Source organism: Nicotiana tabacum, chromosome 19 (genome assembly GCF_000715075.1).
Source record: "Nicotiana tabacum cultivar K326 chromosome 19, ASM71507v2, whole genome shotgun sequence".
NCBI classification, from domain to species: Eukaryota; Viridiplantae; Streptophyta; class Magnoliopsida; order Solanales; family Solanaceae; genus Nicotiana; species Nicotiana tabacum.
Window position 1 is genome coordinate 88,700,565 of NC_134098.1, and position 26,009 is coordinate 88,726,573.

The 26,009-nt window shown below is 36.7% G+C and overlaps 2 protein-coding genes across 2 annotated transcripts; both read left to right on the forward strand.

Annotated features, from left to right (window-relative positions):
• Positions 1–2,499: 2,499 nt before the first annotated feature.
• Positions 2,500–3,996, forward strand: LOC107799896 (protein STRUBBELIG-RECEPTOR FAMILY 7-like). The gene has a single exon (XM_016623026.2). It carries the CDS (start codon positions 2,656–2,658, stop codon positions 3,805–3,807), a length of 1,152 nt encoding a protein of 383 aa, XP_016478512.1. The 5' UTR covers positions 2,500–2,655; the 3' UTR covers positions 3,808–3,996.
• A 12,057-nt stretch (positions 3,997–16,053) lies between these two features.
• Positions 16,054–16,506, forward strand: LOC107789447 (uncharacterized). The gene has a single exon (XM_016611258.1). The coding sequence runs from the start codon at positions 16,054–16,056 to the stop codon at positions 16,504–16,506; it is 453 nt and encodes a 150-aa protein (XP_016466744.1).
• The last annotated feature ends 9,503 nt before the right edge of the window (positions 16,507–26,009 follow it).

Below are 26,009 nucleotides of genomic sequence, written 5' to 3' on the forward strand. Positions count from 1 at the left end.
ATAAACTTAACATATTGTGACAAGATCAAACACTAACACTTCATTTTATTATTGTGGCTTTGGACGAATGTAATGTCATTTGTCACCTGGGACAATGGGGCCAAATTTGTCCAGTTGATAGTACAAAGCCCAAGTTTAGGTGGTGGACAATGGTGCCCGGACAGAGTTTTACTAATTGTAGTATCTGAGGACTGAGACCTCACCACATGCTGATGATGTTACTGCGTCGGTAGTTCCGTAAATGAAGACCACATCACCCACCCCCCACCGTTTTCCTTTACACTTTGTGGTTGTAAGCATCAGCAAACTGTGAAAAATATCACCGTACAGCTTCAACTAGATTCCTTGTCGTAAAAAATCATCTCTTTTTCCTTTTCGTTTTGCATTTCCCCCCTATACAAGGGGAATTGACAATAAAAAACTATAATTAAACTTACTTTAGAACTATTAGTGCGATTCTAACATGTTAATCCTAAGATAGTCCTTTAAGGAAAAGGAAAAGACTATTAAAAGGGGTGGGGTGGGGGGTGTTTCATCTTAGAGCTTTTTCAACAATAAAAAGGGAAACCAGCTTTTTGGTTATTCGGTTACTAATAAATCAATCTACTTGTTCTTGGGATTAGTTTTGGAAGTTTTTATTATATAGATGGAGGGGAAAAGAAAATAAGCAAGGAGATTATAAGGTAGGATATTAAGGCCCGTTTGTCCATAAATCTTTTTCCTTTTTCAATTTTTTTTTTCAAAAATGTATTCGTCCATTAAATTTTGCACATTTTTTAAAATTTTTCGAAAATGTATTTTTCAAAAATCAAAATGTTGTTTTGACGACTTTTCCAAAATTTTCAGATTTTTTTTTTCCCACTCACAAAACTGCAACATTTTTCAAATAAAATACATGTACAAACATAATTTTAAATTTCAAATATCATTTTTCAACTTAACTCCAAATACTATTTTTTTTCAAAAACTACAATTTTTATGTCCTGTCGAAGGCACTAAGAGCCCGTTTGGACATAATAATTTTTTTATTTTTTTTCGAAATCAGTGTTTGGCCATAAAAATTCTAATTTTCACTTGAAGATAAAATTTGGAATTTTTCGAAAACTTAAAAAACTCCAAAAAGACATTTTTCAAAATTTTCACTCAGGTCACTCGCAAAACTTCAAAAACAACTCAAAATTATATTAATGTCCAAATACAACTCTAATTTTTAAATATTATTTTTTTCTTTAAAAAAAAATAATTTTTTTTTACAATTCTTGTGTCCAAACGCCCACTAAATTTTCACGGACCAGGTAAAAGTTTAAAATAAGAAAGAGGCTCGAAAAAGTCAAAAGGATCATCACTTCCCAACTTGAAATAGCATAAGTAGTGCGTCATATTATCCTGTTGCTATCTATGCCAACTTTCACTTTACTAGTTGAATTGTCTGATAGAATTTCAGGAAATTAATCGTGCTTAATCGAGAAAAAAACAATGTTTTTTTCAAATACTAAATGTAAATATTCCTGTAAAGCAAAAAAAAGTTTAATGGTGAATAATTACCATGTTTTTTTCAAAAACACTATAGAACACAAACTAATTTCGAGAAATTATTTATTAAAATAAATTCCAAACTTTCTCCGAATAAAATTTCAACAAAACTGACCAAACGCCCATGTTCCAAAAAGGAACACCTTCGGCTTTGATGAATAGAAGAATTGCAGTGATAGAAAAGCTTTTTCCTTTGTGTTGTTAAACTTTTTGGAAACAATAATGCACCGTTTAATGGGCCATTCGCCAGACCATCAGATTCTCAAGCCTCCCCACTTCCCTCTCCCTCAAGTTCAATCTTCAATTTATTTTATTTTTTTTGAAAATTCTCAGAAAATCTATAATCGCTATTATTTGGATGCGAAATGAATAATCAGTTCATTGTGTAATACCTCGTAAACCACAAAGTAAATATAAATCGTACTAAACAATTCTGGTAAAATAAGCTCTGACTGAGGATGTTGTTAATATAAAACTTAAAACGATAATTTGTTACATTCATCTCATCTTGGTGAGCAGAATTATCTCGTGGTAAGTAATTCATATAATATTTGAGGCGGCACTGAATAGCCTATACAACTCGATAATAAAAAATAAATAAATAAAAGAGAGCCTATCCATAGAATTATGTCATGACGTTAATAAACAAAAATTTCAATTTTGAAGTAAGCCACTTATATTTTTTTGTGCCAGCATTTTAAGCTCTCTTCTTAATCAAATGATAATTAAAAAACTTTTAAGTTAAGCTTTAGTTTCATCATTATCAATATCTTATAATCATATGGGGATTCCGAATAATTTTATCATTCCTATTTGTTTAACAAGCACCTGCTCACCAACCTTATAATGTAAAGGCCCTATTCCTAAAATAAACCAAATGACAGCAAATCAAATATAAGTAGACTATTTATTTTAATCACGAGTTGATGAAATACTCTATAGATTAGACCTTACTTAGTAACTTAATACTATATATACTGCTCTCCAGCTAATGGTACAAAGATATCAGTGGACTTCAAAAAGGTCCCACAAACCTAACCACGTTTCACACCTAAAACCATAACCCTCCATTACAAAACCAAACTTGAAAAACTTTGATCACATTGTAAGCCATTTTCAAACATGTCAAAATCAATAACCTCTGTTTTCTTCTTCTTCTTTCTCTTTCTTTGCTTAAGTTCAGTTCAATCTCTTCCTCCATCTTCTGATATCATCGCACTTCAAGCTTTTAAAGCCGCCATTAAACCTTCTAGTATTCCTTCATATTCTTGTTTAGGTTCTTGGAATTTCAGTTCTGACCCTTGCTCTGTTCCTCGTGTGACTCATTTCACTTGTGGACTTTCTTGTAGTTCTGGTAATAGAGTTACTGAACTCACTCTTGACCCAGCTGGTTACTCAGGTACGCTTACTCCGTTAATTTCTAAACTCACTCAACTCGTCACTCTTGATCTTCAGAATAACAACTTCTACGGCCCAATTCCTGCTTCTCTCTCCTCTCTTCCCAATCTCAAAAACCTCGTTTTGAGACTTAACTCATTTTCTGGATCAGTCCCACCATCGCTCACTTCTCTTAAATCTCTTCTTTCCCTTGATCTTTCTCATAACTCGATTTCTGGGTTACCAAATTCGATGAACCAACTCACTAGCTTGAGAAGACTGGATCTTAGTTATAATAAGCTTACCGGGTCACTCCCAAAGTTACCCCCGAATCTTATAGAACTTGCAGCGAAGGCTAATTCTTTATCTGGGTCTCTATTAAAGTTGTCATTTGATGGGTTAAAACAGCTGGAAGTAGTTGAGCTGAGTGAAAATTTGTTATCCGGAACGATTGAAGCTTGGTTTTTTCAGTTACCTTCACTGCAACAAGTCGACATGGCGAATAACGGCTTTACACGTGTCGAGATCTCAAGGACTGGAAATCTGAACAGCGACCTCGTCGCCGTCGACTTGGGTTTCAACAAAATCGAAGGCTATTTGCCCGTAAATTTCGCGTTTTTTCCTCGGTTGTCTTCACTGTCGCTGAGCTATAACAGGTTTCGTGGACCAATCCCGTGGCAGTACAGTAAAAAGGTGACGTTGAAAAGGTTGTATTTGGACGGTAATTTCTTGAATGGGTCGCCGCCGGCTGGATTTTTCGGCCGGCAAACGGGAGTCACCGGCAGTTTAGGGGACAATTGTTTACAAAAATGTCCGACTTCTTCGCAACTTTGCTTGAAATCACAGAAACCTACGTCCATTTGCCAACAAGCTTACGGTGGGAAACCAAAGTCTTAGTTTTGCGTCAGTCAATGCTTCTGAGATTTTTGTCTTGGTTTTCATATTGTAATAGGAGTATTTTATTCTTTGGATAAGAGAAATGCCTAATATAATCTGTTCGTTCATCTGAATTATGCCATCTGTATATTGTATAGTATACCTAGTTATACTAGAAAATTATGGATATCTTAGTACAATAATTCCTTATTATTGTGTGAAACTATGAAAATGTACGCTTCTTATTAGTCCCGGGCCAAATTGTCGGAGAGCATTAACCAAAAATATGTACATAAAGAAATGGAAACAATGTCAGATACATAGAGATAGGAGTATATTTGAACAATTTGGCACAAATTTTGACTCAATTTCGAAATTTGTGATAAAAAGGATGGATATCAGTGATATTTTTTAGGACTCATAGATTTTGGTTACTTTAAATAAAATATGCATAAATAGTAATAGGAAAATGAATAGTGTATCACATATTTGGAGGAACACTATTGATCCCATTTTGGGGGCAAAAATGGGAGAGGGTTGGATCTTAGTAGTGGCAAAAATTGCCCTGTTGTGGGAAGATGGAGGGTTGGAGATGCCTAATGAATACTTTAATATTCAACTGACTGTGACAAAAGGTATCATTTGGCTCACTTTCCCATTAGAATAAGTTTACATTTTTATAAAAAGTTAACTTTCCCACTACTTTCAAACTTGCACCCAAAATGTTTAACTGTAACCCTAATACAAATCAATCCCAAGGTAATCAAATTCACAATCCATTTGTGATTCTTTTGAACAAGTGTGATGAAAATATGTGTTTAAAAAAAGGAGTAATATTTTTATATATATAGCGCTCTTTTAAATCGCGCTATACAGGGCTGATAAGACAGCTATGCATAGGGCGGTATATAATCGCGATATATATGTATAGTGCAGTTATATACCGCGCTATACATACATAAATAAACGGTCCCCCTCCTTCCCCACACTCGAACCATAGCCCCCATTTTTAACCGATCCCCCCGCCCCCCCCCCCACCCAAATTTCCTTCTAAAAAATTTTTAGTGGACCCCACCCGTCATACAAAAAGATAAGATTGTAGGTCTCACATCCTAGTCAAGCCTTCTATTGTTGTGGTTTTCTCTTTTACGGCTCAAATTTTTAATTCATCGACTTTCCGAAAAACATAAATCAAGGTATTCCGATTTAGTTTATGTCGAAACTCGTATAATAATGCATATTAGTTGTTTTGAATGTGTTTTCATGTTGTTTTATTTTTTTTTTATAATTAAACTAGTATTTTATTTTTATCCGGACTAAGATATTAGTGTTTTGTGATTAAAATATATTTGTTATTTTTATCTAGTTTAGATTATTATTTGCTTAAAGACTAGTGCCCTTTTAGCGTAGTAAAATGTAGAACCTTTTAGCGTAGAATCCATGTAGTTTAAGTATCCTTTATACTGATAGATCAAACACAAACTCTGTCCAATTAAATATGATAAAATTAATTATTTAATTTACAAAACAAACATACAAAATTATGAATATATTAAAATTGACACACACAAGAATTTAGGATAGCTTGGTGCTACTGGACCTCAAATATCGAGCCTGGAACCCATAGGTATATACTATGTCCAATTAAATATGATAAAAATTAATTATTTAATTTACAAAACAAACATACAAAATTATAAAAATATTAAAATTGACACACACAAGAATTCAGGATAGTTTGGTGTTACTGGACCTCAAATATCGAGTCTGAAACCCATAGGTATATACTCTGTCCAATGAAATATGATAAAAATTAATTATTTAATTTACAAAATAAACATACAAAATTATGAAAATATTAAAATTGACACACACAAGAATTAATGATAGCTTGGTGCTAATGGACCTCAAATATCGAGCCTGGAACCCATTGGTATATACTTTGTCCAATTAAATATGATAAAAATTAATTATTTAATTTACAAAACAAACATACAAAATTATGAAAATATTAAAATTGATACACACAAGGATTCAGGATAACTTCGTGCTATTGAGCCTCAAATATCGAGTCTGGAACCCATAGGTATATACTCTGTCCAATTAAATATGATAAAAATTAATTATTTAATTTACAAACAAACATACAAAATTATGAAAATATTAAAATTGACACACACAAGAATTCAGGATAGCTTGGTTCTACTGGGCCTAAAATATCGAGCCTGGAACCCATAGGTATATACCATGTCCAATTAAATATGATAAAAATTAATTATTTAATTTACAAAATAAACATACAAAATTATGAAAATATTAAAATTGACACACACAAGAATTAATGATAGCTTGGTGCTAATGGACCTCAAATATCGAGCCTGGAACCCATTGGTATATACTTTGTCCAATTAAATATGATAAAAATTAATTATTTAATTTACAAAACAAACATACAAAATTATGAAAATATTAAAATTGACACACACAAGAATTCAGGATAGCTTGGTGCTACTGGGCCTCAAATATCGAGCCTGGAACCCATAGGTATATACTCTGTCCAATTAAATATGATAAAAATTAATTATTTAATTTACAAAACAAACATACAAAATTATAAAAATATTAAAATTGACACACACAAGAATTCAGGATAGCTTGGTGCTACTGAGCCTCAAATATCGAGTCTGGAACCCATTGGTATATACTTTGTCCAATTAAATATGATAAAAATTAATTATTTAATTTACAAAACAAACATACAAAATTATAAAAATATTAAAATTGACACACACAAGAATTCAGGATAGCTTGGTACTACTGGACCTCAAATATCGAGCATGGAACCCATTGGTATATACTCTGTCCAATTAAATATGCTAAAAATTAATTATTTAATTTATAAAACAAACATACAAAATTATGAAAATAATAAAATTAGCACACACAAGATCTCAGGATAGCTTGGTGCTACTGGGCCTCAAATATCGAGCCTGGAACCCATAGGTATATACTCTGTCCAATTAAATATGATAAAAATTAATTATTTAATTTACAAAACAAACATACAAAATTACGAAAATAATAAAATTGACACACACAAGAACTCAGGATAGCTTGGTCCTACTGGGCATCAAATATCGAGTCTGGATCCCGGAACCCATAGATACATACTCTGTCCAATTAAATATTATATAATTATAAAAAATAATTATTTAATTTACAGATCAAACATACAATTAATGTTGTTTAATTTACAGTATACGACATGGACGTGCCGCCTATGCATCCCGGACCTGTCTCCGATGAGCTATTCGTGTTACAGAGCGATCATAGGTCCGCCTACGTATGGGAGGGAGAGTTACTGGCCCAGACTCTCCGCTAGGGGTATTCAAAATCAAACCGAAACCGAAAACCGAACCGGAACCGAAGCTTAATGGCTTATTGGTATTGGGTTAACGGTTTAACGGAAGGGGAACGGATTAAATTTTTTTTATTAACGGCTTATCGGTTTGGGGGCTGATTATTCAATTTTCTTAACGGATAATCCGTTAACCCGTTAAGAATATATATATATATATATATTAAAGATCAAAAACCCTTCCACTTCTTCCAGTACTCTATCTCTAAGTTCTAACGCCTAATTCCTAAATAATCAGTATCCTTACGTACTATGCATCAAAAGATCCCAGGCTTAGCTTATTTCTCCCACCCTACAATAAGATTGTTTAAGTTGATGTCTATGGTTCACCTCTGCTTTTATTTTTTAAAACTAATGCATGTTGTCTATGTTTAATAGAAGAACAACAGTGTTGTGCCACATCTTTTTTCACTCTACAACACATGACACACTACATCATTCTTATGTAGGCGTTAACAGACATGTATGTCTAGACTCAATGTATAATTTCCTATTCTGAATTTGTATGCTAGGCGGTCAACAAATAATTAATACACACAATATAGATTGAATTAGGCCGATAAACCGCCCAATAACCGCCCGATAAGAGTTAAACCGATACCAATCCGCCCGATATTTTATCGGGTGGCTAGCGGATTAATACATTTAAAAGTCGATAACCGTTAAGCCAAACCGTTAAGAGTAATTAACTGCCCAATACGCCCGATAAGCAGCCCTACTCTCCGCGCCAGGAGAGTGGACAACATGTGGGATTTTATGAAGGACAGAGAACTTTATCCCCGTGTAGTCCAGCGCCTGCAGGATACGGGCTTCTACAGGATTTTGGAGATCGGACGGCTGCAGCTCGACTGGTCTTTGATCCCGACCCTGATAGAGCGGTGGCGACCAGAGACGCACACTTTCCACCTGCCCATTGGCGAGGCCACCATCACGTTACAGGACATGGAGGTTTTATATGGGATGCCTGTTGATGGACTGCCCATTGCACTGCCTAAATCCATGAGAGAGATGACGCGTGTACAGTATTTGGACATGCTGCAACACCTCACTAGTTTCAGACCACAGGATGAGATTACACACTCAGGGGCCAGTCACATGATTTTGACAGCTATTCGATAGCATTTGGAGATATTGCACCCGTTAACCCGTTAAGAATATATATATATATATATATATATATATATATATATATATATATATATATATATATATTAAAGATCAAAAACCCTTCCACTTCTTCCAGTACTCTATCTCTAAGTTCTAACGCCTAATTCCTAAATAATCAGTATCCTTACGTACTATGCATCAAAAGATCCCAGGCTTAGCTTATTTCTCCCACCCTACAATAAGATTGTTTAAGTTGATGTCTATGGTTCACCTCTGCTTTTATTTTTTAAAACTAATGCATGTTGTCTATGTTTAATAGAAGAACAACAGTGTTGTGCCACATCTTTTTTCACTCTACAACACATGACACACTACATCATTCTTATGTAGGCGTTAACAGACATGTATGTCTAGACTCAATGTATAATTTCCTATTCTGAATTTGTATGCTAGGCGGTCAACAAATAATTAATACACACAATATAGATTGAATTAGGCCGATAAACCGCCCAATAACCGCCCGATAAGAGTTAAACCGATACCAATCCGCCCGATATTTTATCGGGTGGCTAGCGGATTAATACATTTAAAAGTCGATAACCGTTAAGCCAAACCGTTAAGAGTAATTAACTGCCCAATACGCCCGATAAGCAGCCCTACTCTCCGCGCCAGGAGAGTGGACAACATGTGGGATTTTATGAAGGACAGAGAACTTTATCCCCGTGTAGTCCAGCGCCTGCAGGATACGGGCTTCTACAGGATTTTGGAGATCGGACGGCTGCAGCTCGACTGGTCTTTGATCCCGACCCTGATAGAGCGGTGGCGACCAGAGACGCACACTTTCCACCTGCCCATTGGCGAGGCCACCATCACGTTACAGGACATGGAGGTTTTATATGGGATGCCTGTTGATGGACTGCCCATTGCACTGCCTAAATCCATGAGAGAGATGACGCGTGTACAGTATTTGGACATGCTGCAACACCTCACTAGTTTCAGACCACAGGATGAGATTACACACTCAGGGGCCAGTCACATGATTTTGACAGCTATTCGATAGCATTTGGAGATATTGCACCCCCACATCACCGGGGAGACAGATGATCTGCATATTCACCGGTATACGAGGTTGCTGTTGCTCCTTCTATTTGGGGGGGTCTTGTTCCCGAACACTTCTGGGAACCTAGTCAGCTTGCGATTTCTTCATCATTTTCAGCTTCTAGATGATTTACCCCAGTACAGCTAGGGTGTTGCTGTTCTCGCCTACTTGTACAGGTATCTGTGTCGGGCAAGCATGGGCACCCAGCATCACTTCACTTACAAGTCGTAATATATTGACATTCCTTGATGGACATTAGCATGTTGGTGATGACTCTCGGATGGACCACCATGATCCAACACACCAGAACTACGCATATTCCAACTGGGCGTGGGTTCATAACTTGTAAGAGTTATATCTGGCCGGTACCCCCTGTGAAATATATGAGTGTTAATACAAATTCAATACAACAAAAATATACATCGTAACACTAAGGAAAATTGAAGTTTACCACTCGTCTTGTAGATTATGTAAAGCATGAGAGAAATTATTTTCTCGCTCCTCATTCGCCTGTAGTGATAAGTTTAAATCAGGGCAAACTCTTTCATCCGGAATCTGTCCGGCAAAAACTGCTCCAGAATAACCACCCGATGACTGAGGGTTATCCCTACTATGCGCAACCTCATTATTACGAACGTCTTCGACCTTGACGTACATTTCCAACATTTTTATCACAAAAAATTCTCGGTATTCATCCGGAGTCCTCAAAAAATCTCTCAAAGTTTCATCATCGTCGATGTTAAACTCAGCGTAACAAGCAAACCCTTGCGGAGTGACGGAATACGGATATCTTCCGGTTACTTTAAGGTTCACCGAACATTTTCTCACACTCATTTTATTACATAACAACGATACCAATCTATCGTACTCCATTATAAGTGGCAACTTAACATGACACTGCAGAGATAAACTATAGCTCACAGAGTTATTCGCCACCATAACCTCACCCTCCCCAATATAATAAAACCCTTACTTTTCGCACTTCAGACATTATGAAAAAATGCTTGAGAATTTAACAAGAAGAAAAATTTGAACGAGAGTTAGGAATATTTTTGTTAGGATTTTTGTAAAATCCTAACGCCTTTAAATAAGGCAATGCCTAGCTCGGTGGGCTGATTTTTTTTTAGGTATAGCGCTCTTTTAAAGAGCGCTATATCCATTTGAATTATTGTTATGTTAGTTAAACGCATGAGACTTATTGGTGGGCCCACAAAATAGGTATAGCGCGGTTTAAAAGAGCGTTATACTTTAACGGCCAAAACTCCGTTAAAGCATAGCGCTCTTTAAAAGAGCGATATATATAAAAATATTTCTCTTTTTTTTAAACACACATTTTCGTCACACTTGTCCAAAAGAACCACAAATGAGTTTTGGACTCTCACTTGAATTGGATTATTAAGGAGAAGTTTACTACTCAAAATCTATAATCAAGTGGGAACATACCAGGAAAATGTATTCAGCGCATCGTTGTATTATTACATAGACAATGTTAGAGAGGTTTTACGCTAAACAAATTTCAATCTATTGTAACATTTTACTTGTCTCATTTTCAGATTTTTTTATCTCACTAATTTCGAATCATTTTCGGTGGTTATTTTTTTTTTAGGTGGAATGATAGTGTAAAAATCCCTTTAAACTTATTAGGTAGAAGTTAAACTCAAGTAGTAATATCTCACATAAAAGTGAAGCTCAGCTACTATATAATTTTATAATTAACAGGCAAAACTAACTTGTATTTCATTGGTCATTTTGTTGAATATTACATCAATATAGGATAATTGTTGCTCTGAATATTCTTGTAGTCAGGACTCAGGAGCAGAAAGGTATCAATGTTATGTCATTTCCAGCGAATTCGACGGTCTAAAATATTTGTTTAATTGGATGGACGTTAGTACCTAAGCAGGTTGTCATTGTTTAAAAACCCAATTAGATTGCGTATCAGCAAATGTATATATTAAGAAATCTTTGCTCCAAATCAAGACAAATATAGCAATCGTTCATTACTTTATGGTATATATACAAGTGGACTGGAATGACTAGGATATGGCATAACCAACATGGGCGGTAAACTGACCGCAGTCATTGTTACAAATTACTACCATTACATTTCAGTGTTACAGTGTATATTACATAAATACTTCACGGGTAAATTGATCAAATGCAGTTTGAAGTAAGCTAGATCATCATGTTTCAAGATATAATTAGCTTAAAATACTAAAAATTACTCTCGCTGACGTGAATTTAGCTGATAGTGTTAGGATATACTATAAATCATGCGTATTGTTATAGTATTCTTTATGGAATAATTGTTTATTTATTTATTCAATTCAATAAAGTTTTATTTTAAATAGATCATGTATTTGTCTATGCGTCCGTTGCTTATATAGTAGATGATTTAGTGTATAGAATTTAGCTTATACACGGAAGATTAAATCATCGATTCTTATAAGTCATAAAGTTTATGTTCACAATCCAATGATGGAATTGGACAAACCATCGGAATGATTGTAGCACAAGATTAAATATAATTTATCTTGATTATGAGAATGGTTTAATTCCGACTTCTTGTGCTAGTACATTTTGTATGTATTGAACGGATCAAGTAGAGATAAGTATTTTATACTGACTTAATAAGATAATTTCTCTAGTCCATTAAATGTACTTATACTCTTAATCTTGATATAATTATTATTAGTTGTGTGTGTCAATTACTGTTTTGATTTATTAAAAGGCGAAACTCTTTAGTGGGTCAATAAGCATGGTAAATTGGAAAATAATGATATAAATTGGCGAAGTAATAATTAGTTGATAGAATCCATATCTCAAGTTTTGAGATTGATGATACTCCTTTATGAAAGCTTATAAGTTTTCATGTATAAACTCGACCGGTGAATTTTGTATCCGACACATGAAATAAGTTAAGCGAAAGTCTAAAGGAAGTAGTCGATAAATTAAATTGTCAGTAATTTGATTTGATTGGTTAGTATCTGAATCTTAACATGGGGAGTTAAATAAGATTTTATGGAAGAATTTCGAAATTGAACTAAGGATTGCAATTACGAATTTTAGTGGAATAATTCGTGATTTATTATGGTAGAAATTAATTTCAAATTTCGAAATTTATTCCATAATAGGAAGCCTTGTTAATTAAATTTTGTGGTCCCTACTGTGCCTAAATAATAGAAAATAAAGGAATCATTTTTCTGGTGGAAAAGAAAACCCAACAGGTTTTGGAAAAGAGTTTTAACCCTTAAAACTTGTGCTATAAAATACATAAGATTTTCCATCTAGAGCAAGTAGGATATATATGGGTAGCCGTTTTGTACACTGGTTTTACACGTTTTTCTTCCTTGGAATTTCGCCCACCCAAAATTCTCTTTTTATGGATATTATTTGGGTAACACAGTAGAGGATTGTGGAGGTTTTGCAGAGATCGCGGTCTTGCAACTCTGGAACTGGAGACCGAGATTAATCTGCTTTGTTCACGCTTCAAGAGGTAACTCGAATAATCTCCGTGTGTGCTAATTATTTAATTTACACGTGAATATGATACTATAATTGCTTCCGTTAAGATACATAATCCAACAATTGGTATCAGAGCCTACTCACGTCTAATTAAATGATTAGGATAAATATAAAAGGTAGTATCATGTTAATATGAAAGTTTTGAATTACATGCAAAGATTATTTTTCTGTAAAACTGCACTGTTTTTTAGCATGAATACTTGTTCTGAATATTATAATTATTCTGAAAATCATGTAATATCTGCTTATTGTTGATGATATTTGATTAGAGTAATCTGAAAATTTCGTTAATCCAAGAAAAACGCAAAAGTCACTATTTGGCCGAATTGGCCAGAAAATCGGAGGTCAACATGTTGACGGACTCCGATTGACCTGAAAGTTGGCAGGTCCATGTGAAACGACCGAGTGATCAATACACATCAGCTTCGCTCATGACATAAGCTGTTTTTCGAGCTTTCGGGGTCGTTTAGATGGTGTTTTGGATGTTTTTTTTTTAATTTTCTGGAAATTTTTCAAATTTGTTTTTGAGTTGTTTTTTATTCAATGGTGGTAGGGATCGTTTTCTATGGACTCCAGGGTTAAATTCTGGTGATATAGTGATTTTACACGTTGACGCAGGTCTTCTTCCATATCGGATAAACTCATTATAGATAATCACTAGGTTATACTAGTTGTTGATTACTTATATTTACTCTCTATCTGAGTATGTATCTTGGTTCAATAGGACTAGTATATTAAATGTTGATATTCACTTGACTTAAATTAACAGTTTGCTCTCCATCTGAGTTGACCTATTTAAATTCTTGGAGTGAATAATTTGTCATTACATATATATGTTGCAAGAATAGCTCTTTTTCCATCGAAAGTTGTTGTTCAAGGTGCGTGGATTATACGTATGTAGTGTGTTTTGAATTTTAATATTCAATAATACGTGACCGATTTTGATCTATTTATTTAATTATCTCTCACATTAACAATGACTGCTTTCAATCCCTTTGCTGCTATTCTTACTCAAAACAAACTTGAAGGTCCGAATTATGTTGATTGGAAACGAAATTTGGATATTGTCCTAATTGCTGAAGAGTACAAATTTATGCTCGATGAGGTGTGTCCAGAAAAACTTGGAGATAATGCTACGGATGATGAACATATAGCTTACCAAAAATGGGTTAAGGCTGATGAGATGGCGCGGTGTTACATTCTGGCATCTATGTTAAATGTTCTGCAACATCAACATCAGTCTATGGAGTCTGCATATGACATTCCAGAAAATCTCAAAGAAATGTTTGGAGATCATAATCGTGCGGCTAAGCAGACTGCCATGAAAGCTTTTTTGAATACCAAAATGGTTGAAGGTTCATATGTTAGGGACCATGTTCTGAAAATGATGAGTCTTTTGAATGAACTGGAGGTCCTTGGATCTAACATTGATAAGGATACGCAGGTTGAGATGATCCTGCAGACTCTGCCTGGCTGTTTTCAGCAGTTTCGCCTGAATTATAATATGAACAGAATGGATTTGTCACTTGCGAAATTGTTGAATGAGCTGCAGTCGGCAGATACTATTATCAAGCAACAAGCTCCCCTTGTGGCATTAAATTTTGAGGTAGGTTATTCTTCTAAGCTGAGAGGCGGGCAGAAGAAGAAAAAGGCTCAAAAATCCTCTGTTGGTGGTGCAACTGCTGGTGTGAAAAAGGCTAAGAGCAAGTTTTATCACTGCAAGAAGCCTGGGTATCATAAGAAGCAATGTCCGGCTTATCTGGCTAAACCGAATAATAAACCAGGTGATTTACATCTACTTGTTTAGCGGCTATTTCTACCATGTCATGGTGTGTAGATTCGGGAACCACTAATCATGTCTGCACTTATTTGCAGGGGTTTCAGGTAACGCGACGGCTAAGTAGAGGAGAAATCAATGTTTATCAAGTAGATGGTTCAACAACCCCTGCTTTAGCAATAGGAAATATTAGTATTTCGGTTGGTAGTAATAGAGTTTTAGCTTTAAAGGACACATTATATGTACCTTCCGTTAGAAGGAATTTAATTTCAGTTTCTAGCGCTATGAGAGATGGTTATGACATTAATTTTTATGATATTGATAAATGTGTTATTAGTCATAATAAACGTTATCTCTCATCGGCTACATTGATTAATGGTCTTTTTATTGTTGGCTCTATTCCTAAACCGTTACAACATAAAGAACTGAATTATATTGATTTACTAAATAAGAGAAAACGTTCTTCTGAATTGAGTGAAACATATTTATGGCACTTGCATTTAGATTATATAAATCTAAAAAAATTTCAAGATTGGTTAAGGATGGACCTTTAAGTTCATTAAAAGTAGAGGCACTACCAACTCGTGAATCTTGTTTAGAAGGAAAAATGACAAAACGAAATTTTTCCTCAAAAGAAAATCGACCACGTGATAAATTAGAGTTAATTCATTCTGATTTGTGTGGTCAAATGAATGTCCAAGCAAGAGGTGGTTATGAGTATTTTGTTACCTTCACAGATGATTACTCAAAGTATGGATATATTTATTTATTGTATCGAAAGTTTGAATGTTTTGAAAAGTTCAAAGAATTTAAGACAGAGACTGAAAAGCGACATAATAAATATATCAAAACACTACGATCTGATCGTGGTGGGGAGTACCTCTATGCGGAACTCATTAGTTATTTATCAGAATGTGGAATAACCTCTCAATTATCTGCACCTGGAACTCCACAACAAAATGGTGTAACTGAAAGAAGAAATAGGACTCTTATGGAAATGGTTAGATCAATGATGAGTTATTCTAGTTTGCCTTCGTTCTTTTGGGGACATGCCTTAGAAACAACAAATTATGTTCTGAATTTAGTTCCTTCAAAGTCAGTACCATAGAATTGTGGACTGGGTGCAAACCTAGTCTGCGGCACATTCGAGTTTGGGGTTATCCAAAAGGGACGAAAGGTGGTTTATTCTATTGTCCTAAAGAAAAAAAGGTAATTGTTAGCACAAATGCCAAGTTTCTTGAAGCGGACTATTTGATGAACCATGTTCCTAGAAGTAAACTTGTTTTACAGGAACTTAGAAAAGGAATGGAAACTCGGTCATCTGAAAAATAAAATGACCAAATGCAAACCCCGAAAGTCGATTTTGACACACCATTGCATTTTAGTAGTGGGAGAAATGTCAATAGACTTGATGTCCCACAAGAACAAGTGCCCGAAGTCATACTACCACAAAGTAGTGGGAGTTATGTTGAGCAAACTGCACAACAGGATGAAGTCGTTGATATCCCTGTGGATAACATAGAGACTGGGGTTCCTGATAATGATGTGGTTCAACCACAAGATCATAATGGTGTAGTTGCAACTGATGTAGTGCGTAGTCATAGTGGGAGAGAAATAAGACAGCCAGTTCATTATACGCTCTTGGGAGAATCATATGATAGGATCCCTGAGGAGCCAACTTCCGAACCTGTCAATTACGACCAAGCACTACATGATAAAGATGTTGATAAGTGGGTTGCTGGTATAAAATCAGAGATGGGTCTATGCACTCTAATCAAGTATGAGATCTTGTAGAATCACCTGATGGGGTTAAACCCATTGGATGCAAGTGGATCTATAAGAAAAAGAGAGGTTTTCACGACCCAAACTCCCTCCGTATAATGTCGTGACGACACCTAGTCTCTACGACTAGGTAAGCCTAATAAATTGCAGAAATATAACAAAAACAAAAGTAAAACTTGGAAAGTAACAACAGTGGGTAACTGAATAACTAATAACAATGCCGTTTGGCATGTACAATAACCAATACTCTATAATACATAGTCTTCCCAAAACCTGAAACATCGTAAGTCACAAGCTACAGAAGAAAACTAGTATCTCTATACACCAGAGTCTAACAAAAGAAGTACGAAAGGTAAATGACATAGGAGAGAATAGAGAGGGACTCTAAGTTATGCGGACATGACAGATGTACCTTGAAGTCTCCGTACAACAGCAAGCACTCTCAGCTAATAGCAGAGCTGATAAGTAGTACCTGGATCTACACACAAAAAATATGTGCAGAAGAGTAGCATGAGTACAACGTTACCCACTAAGTGCCAAGTCTAATCTCGGTCTAGTATTAATGAGGTCTGGTCAGGCCCACTGGTATATAATAAATAAAGCATGAGAATATACAATATAATAAGAGACTAGAATTTAACAAAAGGAAACACAGCAAGGCAACAGTACAACACACAGGGGTAAACAGCAGGGGATCTCCCGAGATACCGTTTTGTAGTCCCAAAATAAATATACATAGAGAACTCCCGAGGTACCGCCCCGTAGTCTCAAAAGTAAATATGCAGGGAGAACTCCCGAGGAACCACCTCGTAGTCTCAATGTAAATGTGCAGGGAGAACTCCCGAGGAACCGCCTCGTAGTCTCAAAAGTAAATACGCAGGGAGAACTCCCGATGAACCGCCTCGTAGTCTCAAAAGTAAATATGCAAGGAGAACTCCCGAGAAACCTCCTCGTAGTCTCAAAAGTAAATATACAGCTCAACCGATAAATACCATAGTTAACAGCAAGAATTTTACAGTTAAGACTGATAAAGAACTAGGAAAAACAGGAAATCAACTAGGCATGCTTCACAGAGTTCAAATAAGCATTTAAAGCACGTAGACATGTGATATTAGACTAAGCAGGATAACTATGCATATTGGGTTACTCAATTAAGAATGAAAAATAGACTAATACTCATTTAAACGGTATAACTCAAATTAAAGGAAACAAGTCGTTACTCAGTAAAATAAATCAGATTTTTCAACAAATAGCCCATGTACGTACTCGTCACCTCACGTACACGACGCTCACATGTCACAATAGTACCAAATCCTAAGGGGATCTCCCCCACACAAGGTTAGGTAAGCCACTTACCTCGAACCAAGCTCAAATCAATCCGTAACAATGCTTTTTCTACGAATATCCGATTCCGAATGACCCAAATCTAGCCAAAAATTATATATCATAAATATAACTATAAGAAACTAATCTAGTTAATGAAATCAAAGCTAAAGCGAGAAATTAGAAAATCGCCCTAAAAAGTCTCCCCGGGCCCACGTCTCGAAATCGGGTAAAAGTCACAAAATACGAACATACATTTACTCACGAGTCTAACCATAAAAGAATTACTCGAATCCGACCTCAAATCGCCTTCTAAAACTCGAAATTATAGCCTATGAAGTTTCTACCATTATCCCCCAAATTTCCAACTCAAATCCTTAATTAGAAGATGAAAACAACAATAGATTCATGAAATATAGTCCAATCCGAGTTAGAACCACTTACCCCAATAATCTCCTTGAAGAAATCTTGAAAAATCGCTTCACACCGAGCTCTCAAACTCCCAAAATCGAAATGGGAAATCAACCCTCGAAATCCTATTTTCTGCCCAATAAACTCGCTTCTTCGAGCCTTCAACCGCACCAGCGGGAAAACCATCGCAGGTGCGAAAATGACTTAAATGGCTAGGACCGCATCTAGGAGTTTTGGGCCGCACCTGCGAGCCCGCTCCTACAGTTTGACTTCTGCATCTGTGACCCTTGCCCATGCCCCCCATACCACTCCTGCAACCATCATTCCACACATGCGATCCCGCACATGCGGTCTCCCCACTGCAAGTGCGAAAACACCACAACTTAAATAGCTTTAGCAATTGCATAAGTCCAAAACTCAATCCGTTAATCATCTGAAATACACCCGAGGCCTCCGAGACCTCAAGCAAACATACCAACTAGTCCTAAATCACCATACGGACTTAGTCGAGCCCTCAAATCACATCAAACAATGCAAAAAACATGAATCACCCTCCAATTCAAACTTAATGAACTTTGAAACTTCAAACTTCTACAACCGATGCCGAAACCTATCAAATCACGTCCGATTGACCTCAAAGTTTACACACATGTCATATTCGACATTACGGACCTACTCCAACTTTCGGAATCGGATTCTGACCCCGATATCAAAATGTCCACTACCGGTCAAAATCTCCAAAAATTCGACTTTCGCCATTTCGAGCCTAAATTAGTTACAGACCTCAAAAACACAATCCGGACACGCCTGTAAGTCCAAAATCACCCAATAGAGCTAACGAAACCTACGGAACTCCATTCTGGAGTGGTCTTCACACAGTTTTGACTACGGTCAAAATCTTAAGACTTAAGCTTCCGTTTAGGGACTAAATGGCCCAAAACACTCCGAAACCAAAAACAAAACCTCCCGACAAGTCACATAAGCAGAAAAAGATACGGGGGAAGCAGTTAATAGGGGATCATGGCTATTACTCTCAAAACAACCGGCCGGGTCGTTACATCCTCCCCCTCTTAAAATAGTCATTCGTCCTCGAACGAGCATAAAGACATACCTAAAGTGGTAAAAATATGAGGATAACGACTGCGCATATCCTGATCGGTCTCCCAAGTCGCCTCCTCGACTGACTGACCCCTCCACTGAACCTTCACAGAAGCAACGTTCTTTGACCTCAGCTTTCGAACCTGCCTGGCCAAAATAGCCACTGGCTCCTCAACATAAGATAGATCTTTGTCCAACTGGACTGAGCTGAAATCCAACACATAAGCCAGATCGCCGTGATACTTCTGGAACATAGAAACATGGAATACTGGATGGACTCCTGCTAGACTAGGAGGTAAGGCAACCTCATAAGCAACCTCCCCAACTCGTTGCAATACCTCAAATGGACCAATTAACCTTGGGCTCAACTTGCCCTTCTTTCCGAACCTCATAACGCCCTTCATAGGCAAAACTTAGAGCAAGACCCGCTCTCCAACCATGAATACAACACCACAAACCTTCCGATCCGCATAACTTTTCTGTCTGGACTGGGCTATGCAAAGTCGATCCTAAATCACCTTCACATTATCCAGGACATCCTGAACCAAGTTTGTACCTTTAACTGCTAGAAGATATCGGTACGCCATGAAGCCTGACAATCTCACGGATATAAATTTGAGTCAACTGCTCGAAAGAATTGGTAGTCATCACACGAATGAAATAAGATGACTTGGTCAGCCTATCCACAATCATCCAAACTGCGTCAAACTTCCGCTGAGTTCGTGGGAGTCTAACAACGAAATCCATAGTGATCCGCTCCCATTTCCACTCCGGAATCTCTATCTTCTGAAGCAATCCACCTGGCCGCTGATGCTCATACTTAACCTGTTGGCAATTTGGACAGCGAGCCACATACTACACTATGTCTTTCTTTATCCTCCTCCACCAGTAATGTTGCCTTAAGTCCTGATACTTCTTCGCGGTACCCCGATGAATGGAGTACCGCGAACTGTGAGCCTCCTGAAGAATCAACTCTCACAAACCATCTACATTGGGCACACATAACCTGCCCTGCATCCTCAATGCACCATCATCCTTAATAGTGACCTCCTTAGCATCACCGTGCTGGACCGTGTCCTTAAGGAAAAACATATGGGGGTCATCATACTGACGCTCCCTGATCCGGTCATAAAGAGAAGACCGAGAGACCACACAAGTCAATACTCGACTCGGCTCAGAAATAGCCAATCTCACAAACTGGCTGGCTAAGGCCTGGACATCCAATGCTATGGTCCTCTTTGCTGCTGGTAGATATGCTAAGATCCCCAAACTCTCTACCCAGCGACTCAAAGCATCGGCCACCACATTGGCCTTCCCAGGGTGGTACAAAATGGTGATAGCATAATCCTTAAGCAGCTTTATTTACCTCCTCTGACGCAAATTAAGATCCTTCTACTTGAACAGATGCTGCAAACTCCGATGATCGGTGTAGATCTCATAAGGTACACCATACAAATAGTGCCTCCAAATATTCAAGGCATAAACAATAGCTGCTAATTCAAGGTCGTGGACAAGATAGTTCTTTTCATGTACCTTCAGCTGTCTGGACGCGTAGGCAATCACCCTACCGTCCTGCATCAACACCGCACCGAGACCAATCCGCGATGCATCACAATATACAGTATAAGACCCCGAACCTGTAGGCAATACCAATATTGGGACTGTAGTCAAAGTTGTCTTGAGCTTCTGAAAGCTCTCCTCACACTCTTTTATCCAGTTGAATAGAGCACCCTTCTGGGTCAGCCTGGTCATAGGTGCTGCAATAGATGAGAATCCCTCTATAAAATGATGCTAATACCCTGCCAAACCAAGAAAAATCCGGATCTCTGTAGCTGATGACGGTCTAGGCCAACTCTGCATTGTGTTACGCCTCATAAAAATTTCTTAATTATTTAAGTTTTTAAAGTGCGCCAACGGTATTTGGGAATAACGTATTTGAGTATTAAAGGAGACCTATGGGATAGAGACACATCATGTTGAATTGATAATGTATGTTTAAGGTGTGTTGGAACATACTAAGGAGTTTTGGAAATGACAAGAACTTGTATGGAACAAGTTGGACACATTAAGTGGAAAGGATGTTTTAATTGGCACAAGACCCAACTTCAAATGAATAGAACTCCCTAAATATAATGACTTATATGGTGTATAACTTATCATATTAAATCCTTTTTAATCTAGTTTCCAACGCATCAAACCGTTCGTCATTATAATTGGACACATTAAGTGGAAATGATATTTCAATTGGCATAAGATCCAACTTCAAATGAATAGAACTACCTCAATATAATGACTTATATGGTTCTAACCTATCAAATTAAAGCCCTTTGAATCTAGTTTCAAACTCATCAAACCGTTTGTCATTTGGATATGTATACAGAAAGTTATGGCCATTTTACAGGACATGTGTCATATGCGTGGCCAGATGCGTGGCCAGATGCGCGGCCAAATCCGCGGTCGCTCATATTTGAGTGTTTCTGCCTCAAATCCGCGGCCAATGCACGGCCAAATCCACGGACGCGCACGTGGGAACTCATTAAATAACCCCAAGGCCGAAAATAAAGAGGGGTTAAGTCATTTTGGCCAAAAATTTGATATTTTTAGAGGGAGGGGGGGGGTCTTTTAGAGAGATAGGAAACCCTATGCTAATTATTCATCAAGTCTTGCTCAAATCTTGGAAGATTAACAAGGAAATCTCGCACGTTCTTCATCTAAGAGGTAAGATTAAAACCCCTAATCTTCAATTTCGAATTTGGATAAAAGATGGTTGATTTGGAGTATGATTCTTGGGTATAAGAGCATTATTTATACATGCTTGTACTAATAAGGTTTGTGGGAAGATTTGTGAGACCCCAGGTGTTTCTCTCTTCTCTTACGTAATATATGTAACGTGGCGTGGTTATATTAGGTATATATGATTGGGTATAGCACATTAAGAGAATAAGACTGAAAATGTGTGGTAATATCAAGGAACTAAACTAAAGCTTTAAGTCAAAGGAATCCCTTAAACAAAGGTTCATGGTTAAAGAAATGGCTCGGGTAGCACCCCGCGCGTTCGGAAGGTTTAAGTTAACTTGCACCTATGGGATAAGACTAAGAGTGTATAATATGCTAAGAATAATGTATTATGAGGTATTATAATATTACACTGGTCACATGTTAAATTTTGGAGTCAAGCAAGTTGCGAAATAAAGGTGAGCAAAAGTTATCGTAAATTTCTCTAATAAATTTTCTAAACTTTGGGTCAAATGTATAAGATCATTTCTCCCAATATATAACGAGTTATGGGACCCACAACCTACCAAATCGAAGGTCTACGAGGCTAGTTTGCAACCAAAGAAATCTCAAATTAAACTGACATTGGAGTAAAACGTTATGACTGTTTTACCGCGGACTGTCCGGACTGAAATCGGGTCGCGAACCGGGTCGGGTCAAACAAGTGGTATAAGTCAGAAAATCCGACTTTTAAGACCCCAAAATATTTCATCTTCGTCCCAAAACAGTGAGAAAGCTTAAGAGAGGGTTTCATGGTGTTCTTGAGTGATTAAGGTGCGTTTTTAACGATTTCTATCGTTAAAGTTTGCCCCCGTGCCTAGAAGCGCAATCTCTACGCTTTGCAATCATTTTCCCCTTCTATTAGCTGTGTTTGGAGCTATTTTTGGAAGATAGGAAATTGTTGTTCTTGCTGGTTCTTCAGGATTTATACTTGGTTTGCCAAGGTAATCATCTTGGGACTCTTTTATGATCGTTTTTACAAAGTTCTACGGGCGTTTCGTCAAGTTAGGGTCATATGGCAAATCTGCCGATTTAAACTCATTTATGAACTGTTTATAGGTGCGTATAAGCTGCATATATATAGTGGTTTTGAAGCTTAGGACGTAAGGAACAACTTTCGTGAAGGAACTACAGGCATTCGGACGTTCGTTGGAGAGGTATGTTAAGGCTAAGCTTCGCCCTTCCTTTTAGCACGAATTTTGGGAAATTCCTAAGACGCCAAATGTGATATTTCACTATTCTGTTGCTAGAAAGACCTTCTGTGAAAGGCATTGGTATCGTAACTGAAGTATTTTCATGATGCTATTAGGTTGATATTCTACTCGTTCGGTTAAAAAGGGTATTCGACATCTATATATGTCATTTTGTCGGCTTTCTTAAATATATGTCCATATATATGAATTCTTATTCGTCTTTGGGTTGTGTGACTTAAAAATAAAGGCATTTAGTATTTGCGATCAGTCCTTCTTCCTTGTTAAAGTGTATTTTAAAATCTCTAAAGTGACACGTCGATTTCAAAATTTTCAAATATAATTTTTATGTTTAAACTACTAAAACATTTGATTTTTTTTGAAATACTTTCTTTTACTAATTATCAAGAAATCAGGTATAAGGACTAAGTGAAGCACCTTAAGCTTTTTATGAACATATTCAGAGTTAAGTTATCTTTCTAAAAGTTGAGTTAAGTTTTCAAACTTATTAAAAAAGATATGAGGTTCCACGAGACATTTGTATGCGATACGAAGGTGATTATGAGATTATGAGAATAAGAGTACCAATGAGCCAAGGTTGGCTAAGTTCTTGTTATGGCCTATTATGTGCATTCAAAGTTCATATCATACATGACATATTATGTATGGACTTCGAGCTATAATCGGAGGTAAGGGGCCTATTTGCCCGAAAGACTATATATATTGTACAGATGGCCACACGTTGGCAATATGATACCGGTTAGCTACCGGGAGAGACCGCCATTGCTAGTATTTGGTTGGGTATGGCATGCATTTACATCAATATATATGTATTCACGACATACGATTACACGAGCATACCATGCATATTTTATTACTATGAGGTCGGATGTCGGCCATGGAGGCTATCAGAGTTTCAGTGTCAGGTGGTATCTTTATTACCTTTTTTACATCAGCTATGTATGATTCTACTTTCTGCCTTACATACCAATACATTTTTATTCGTACTGATGTCCCATTGCCTGGGGACACTGCATTTTTGTTTCGTGCGTGCAGGTCCAGGTAGGGACTCTGATCGACCCCTCTGCTAGGATTTCGGGGTTCAGCTGTGAGTTGGTAAGCTCCACCTCTTCCTGGAGCTTTCATAGGATGGTTACTTTTGTTGTACAATTTGGGTATAGTTGGGGCCTTATCCCGACAGTGCTTATGACACTCTTAGAGGCTATTGTGGACATAATATTCTTGGTTTCTTTTTTTGCTGCTTTCAGTCTCCAGCCCATAGGCTTGGCATGTATATATAGGTGTGTAGGCATGTATGTCTTCGGTCGCGGCCTCGTCGGCCAGCTAGTATTTTATTATTTTGGCTTGTCTACCTATGTTTATATGGCTTATTGTTATTCATGTCATAACCTTACGGTCCAGGCTTAGTATTTCAGATGTTGTGCTACCCGATCTGTTGGGCCCCCAGTCTAGTTAGCTAGTATGTTTAGTGGCTAACTCGATCGAATACAGTATCGAGTGCCAGTCGTGCCTCCCCTAGTTTGGGGCGTGACAAGATTGTTGAGCTCAAATAGTAAAGATTATGTTGTGGAGTGAAGAAAATCTTGTAGAAGAACCTTGTAGTTAGATTTGCACACCTAGTGTTTGATAAAATGCTCGAATGAGCTGAGATCATGAATATCTTCCAAATAATGGTTCAATTTTTGTTATGTCTCAAAATAGATTAGGATTGCTAGAATTTCCGAAACATTGTAGTAATTTAAGGAAAGCTCAAATCAAGGTATGTTGGCTAAACTTTCTCTCTTGGAATTGAATTCCATAATATTTCCGTAAGATCAAGTATGATTGGCTCAAGATTCCTAACTTCTATATTTCGGGTTATTTTCTATAAATTTGATTATCCCGAATGAGCCTTATGTCGAAAGATAGATGTTCAAAGTATGGGTTGAATATTAAAATATTATGGGTTTGAGTCGTGTTTCAATGAAAGATAGTATGCCAAATTGTGTGAGAAAATCTCAATATTCTTAAGACTCTTAATTGTTCATATGTGTACCTAAAGTCTTGATTGGAAATGTCTTAGTGTTGATGACCTATAAAGATGGTTGGAAGTGAAATAAGTGAATTGGAGATATAAAGTGTGGCCAACATGCCAATAGTAAAAGTTATACTTGTGGCCAATGGTGCCAATGAAATGAAATAATGTGAGAAAGATTATGAAATGGGCTTTGACTCAACTATTCCAAAATTGACTTCGATAATATAATTGACTAAAAGCTTATGAACTCAAGTGATACCCAAATGTGGCTGTTTTAGCTAATGCTATGCTTTGTAAGTATTTTTCAATGTATTTTGTATTCTTACACATTCGTGAGTGAAAATTGTGTATGATTTTAACTTGTGCTTCGACTGCCAATCATTTTACTCCATTTATTGGAAAGAAATTTATTGTGTTTAAAGCCTTCATTACTAATGAACTTAAAGTTGTGAATTCCAGAATATTCTACTTGTTGATAATTATGATGATGATCTATGAAAGGGAAGAAATGAAAGTGTAGAATATGATATACGACCACAGTGCCATGAATGAATAAGAATATGTATGACCAAGAGAGCCAATGAAATAATGATGTTGTATGTAGTTGAAAGTAATTGTGAAGTGATATATGGTGGGAAAGGTTATGAGACGAATGTATTTGTACTTATGTTTCCAATGTG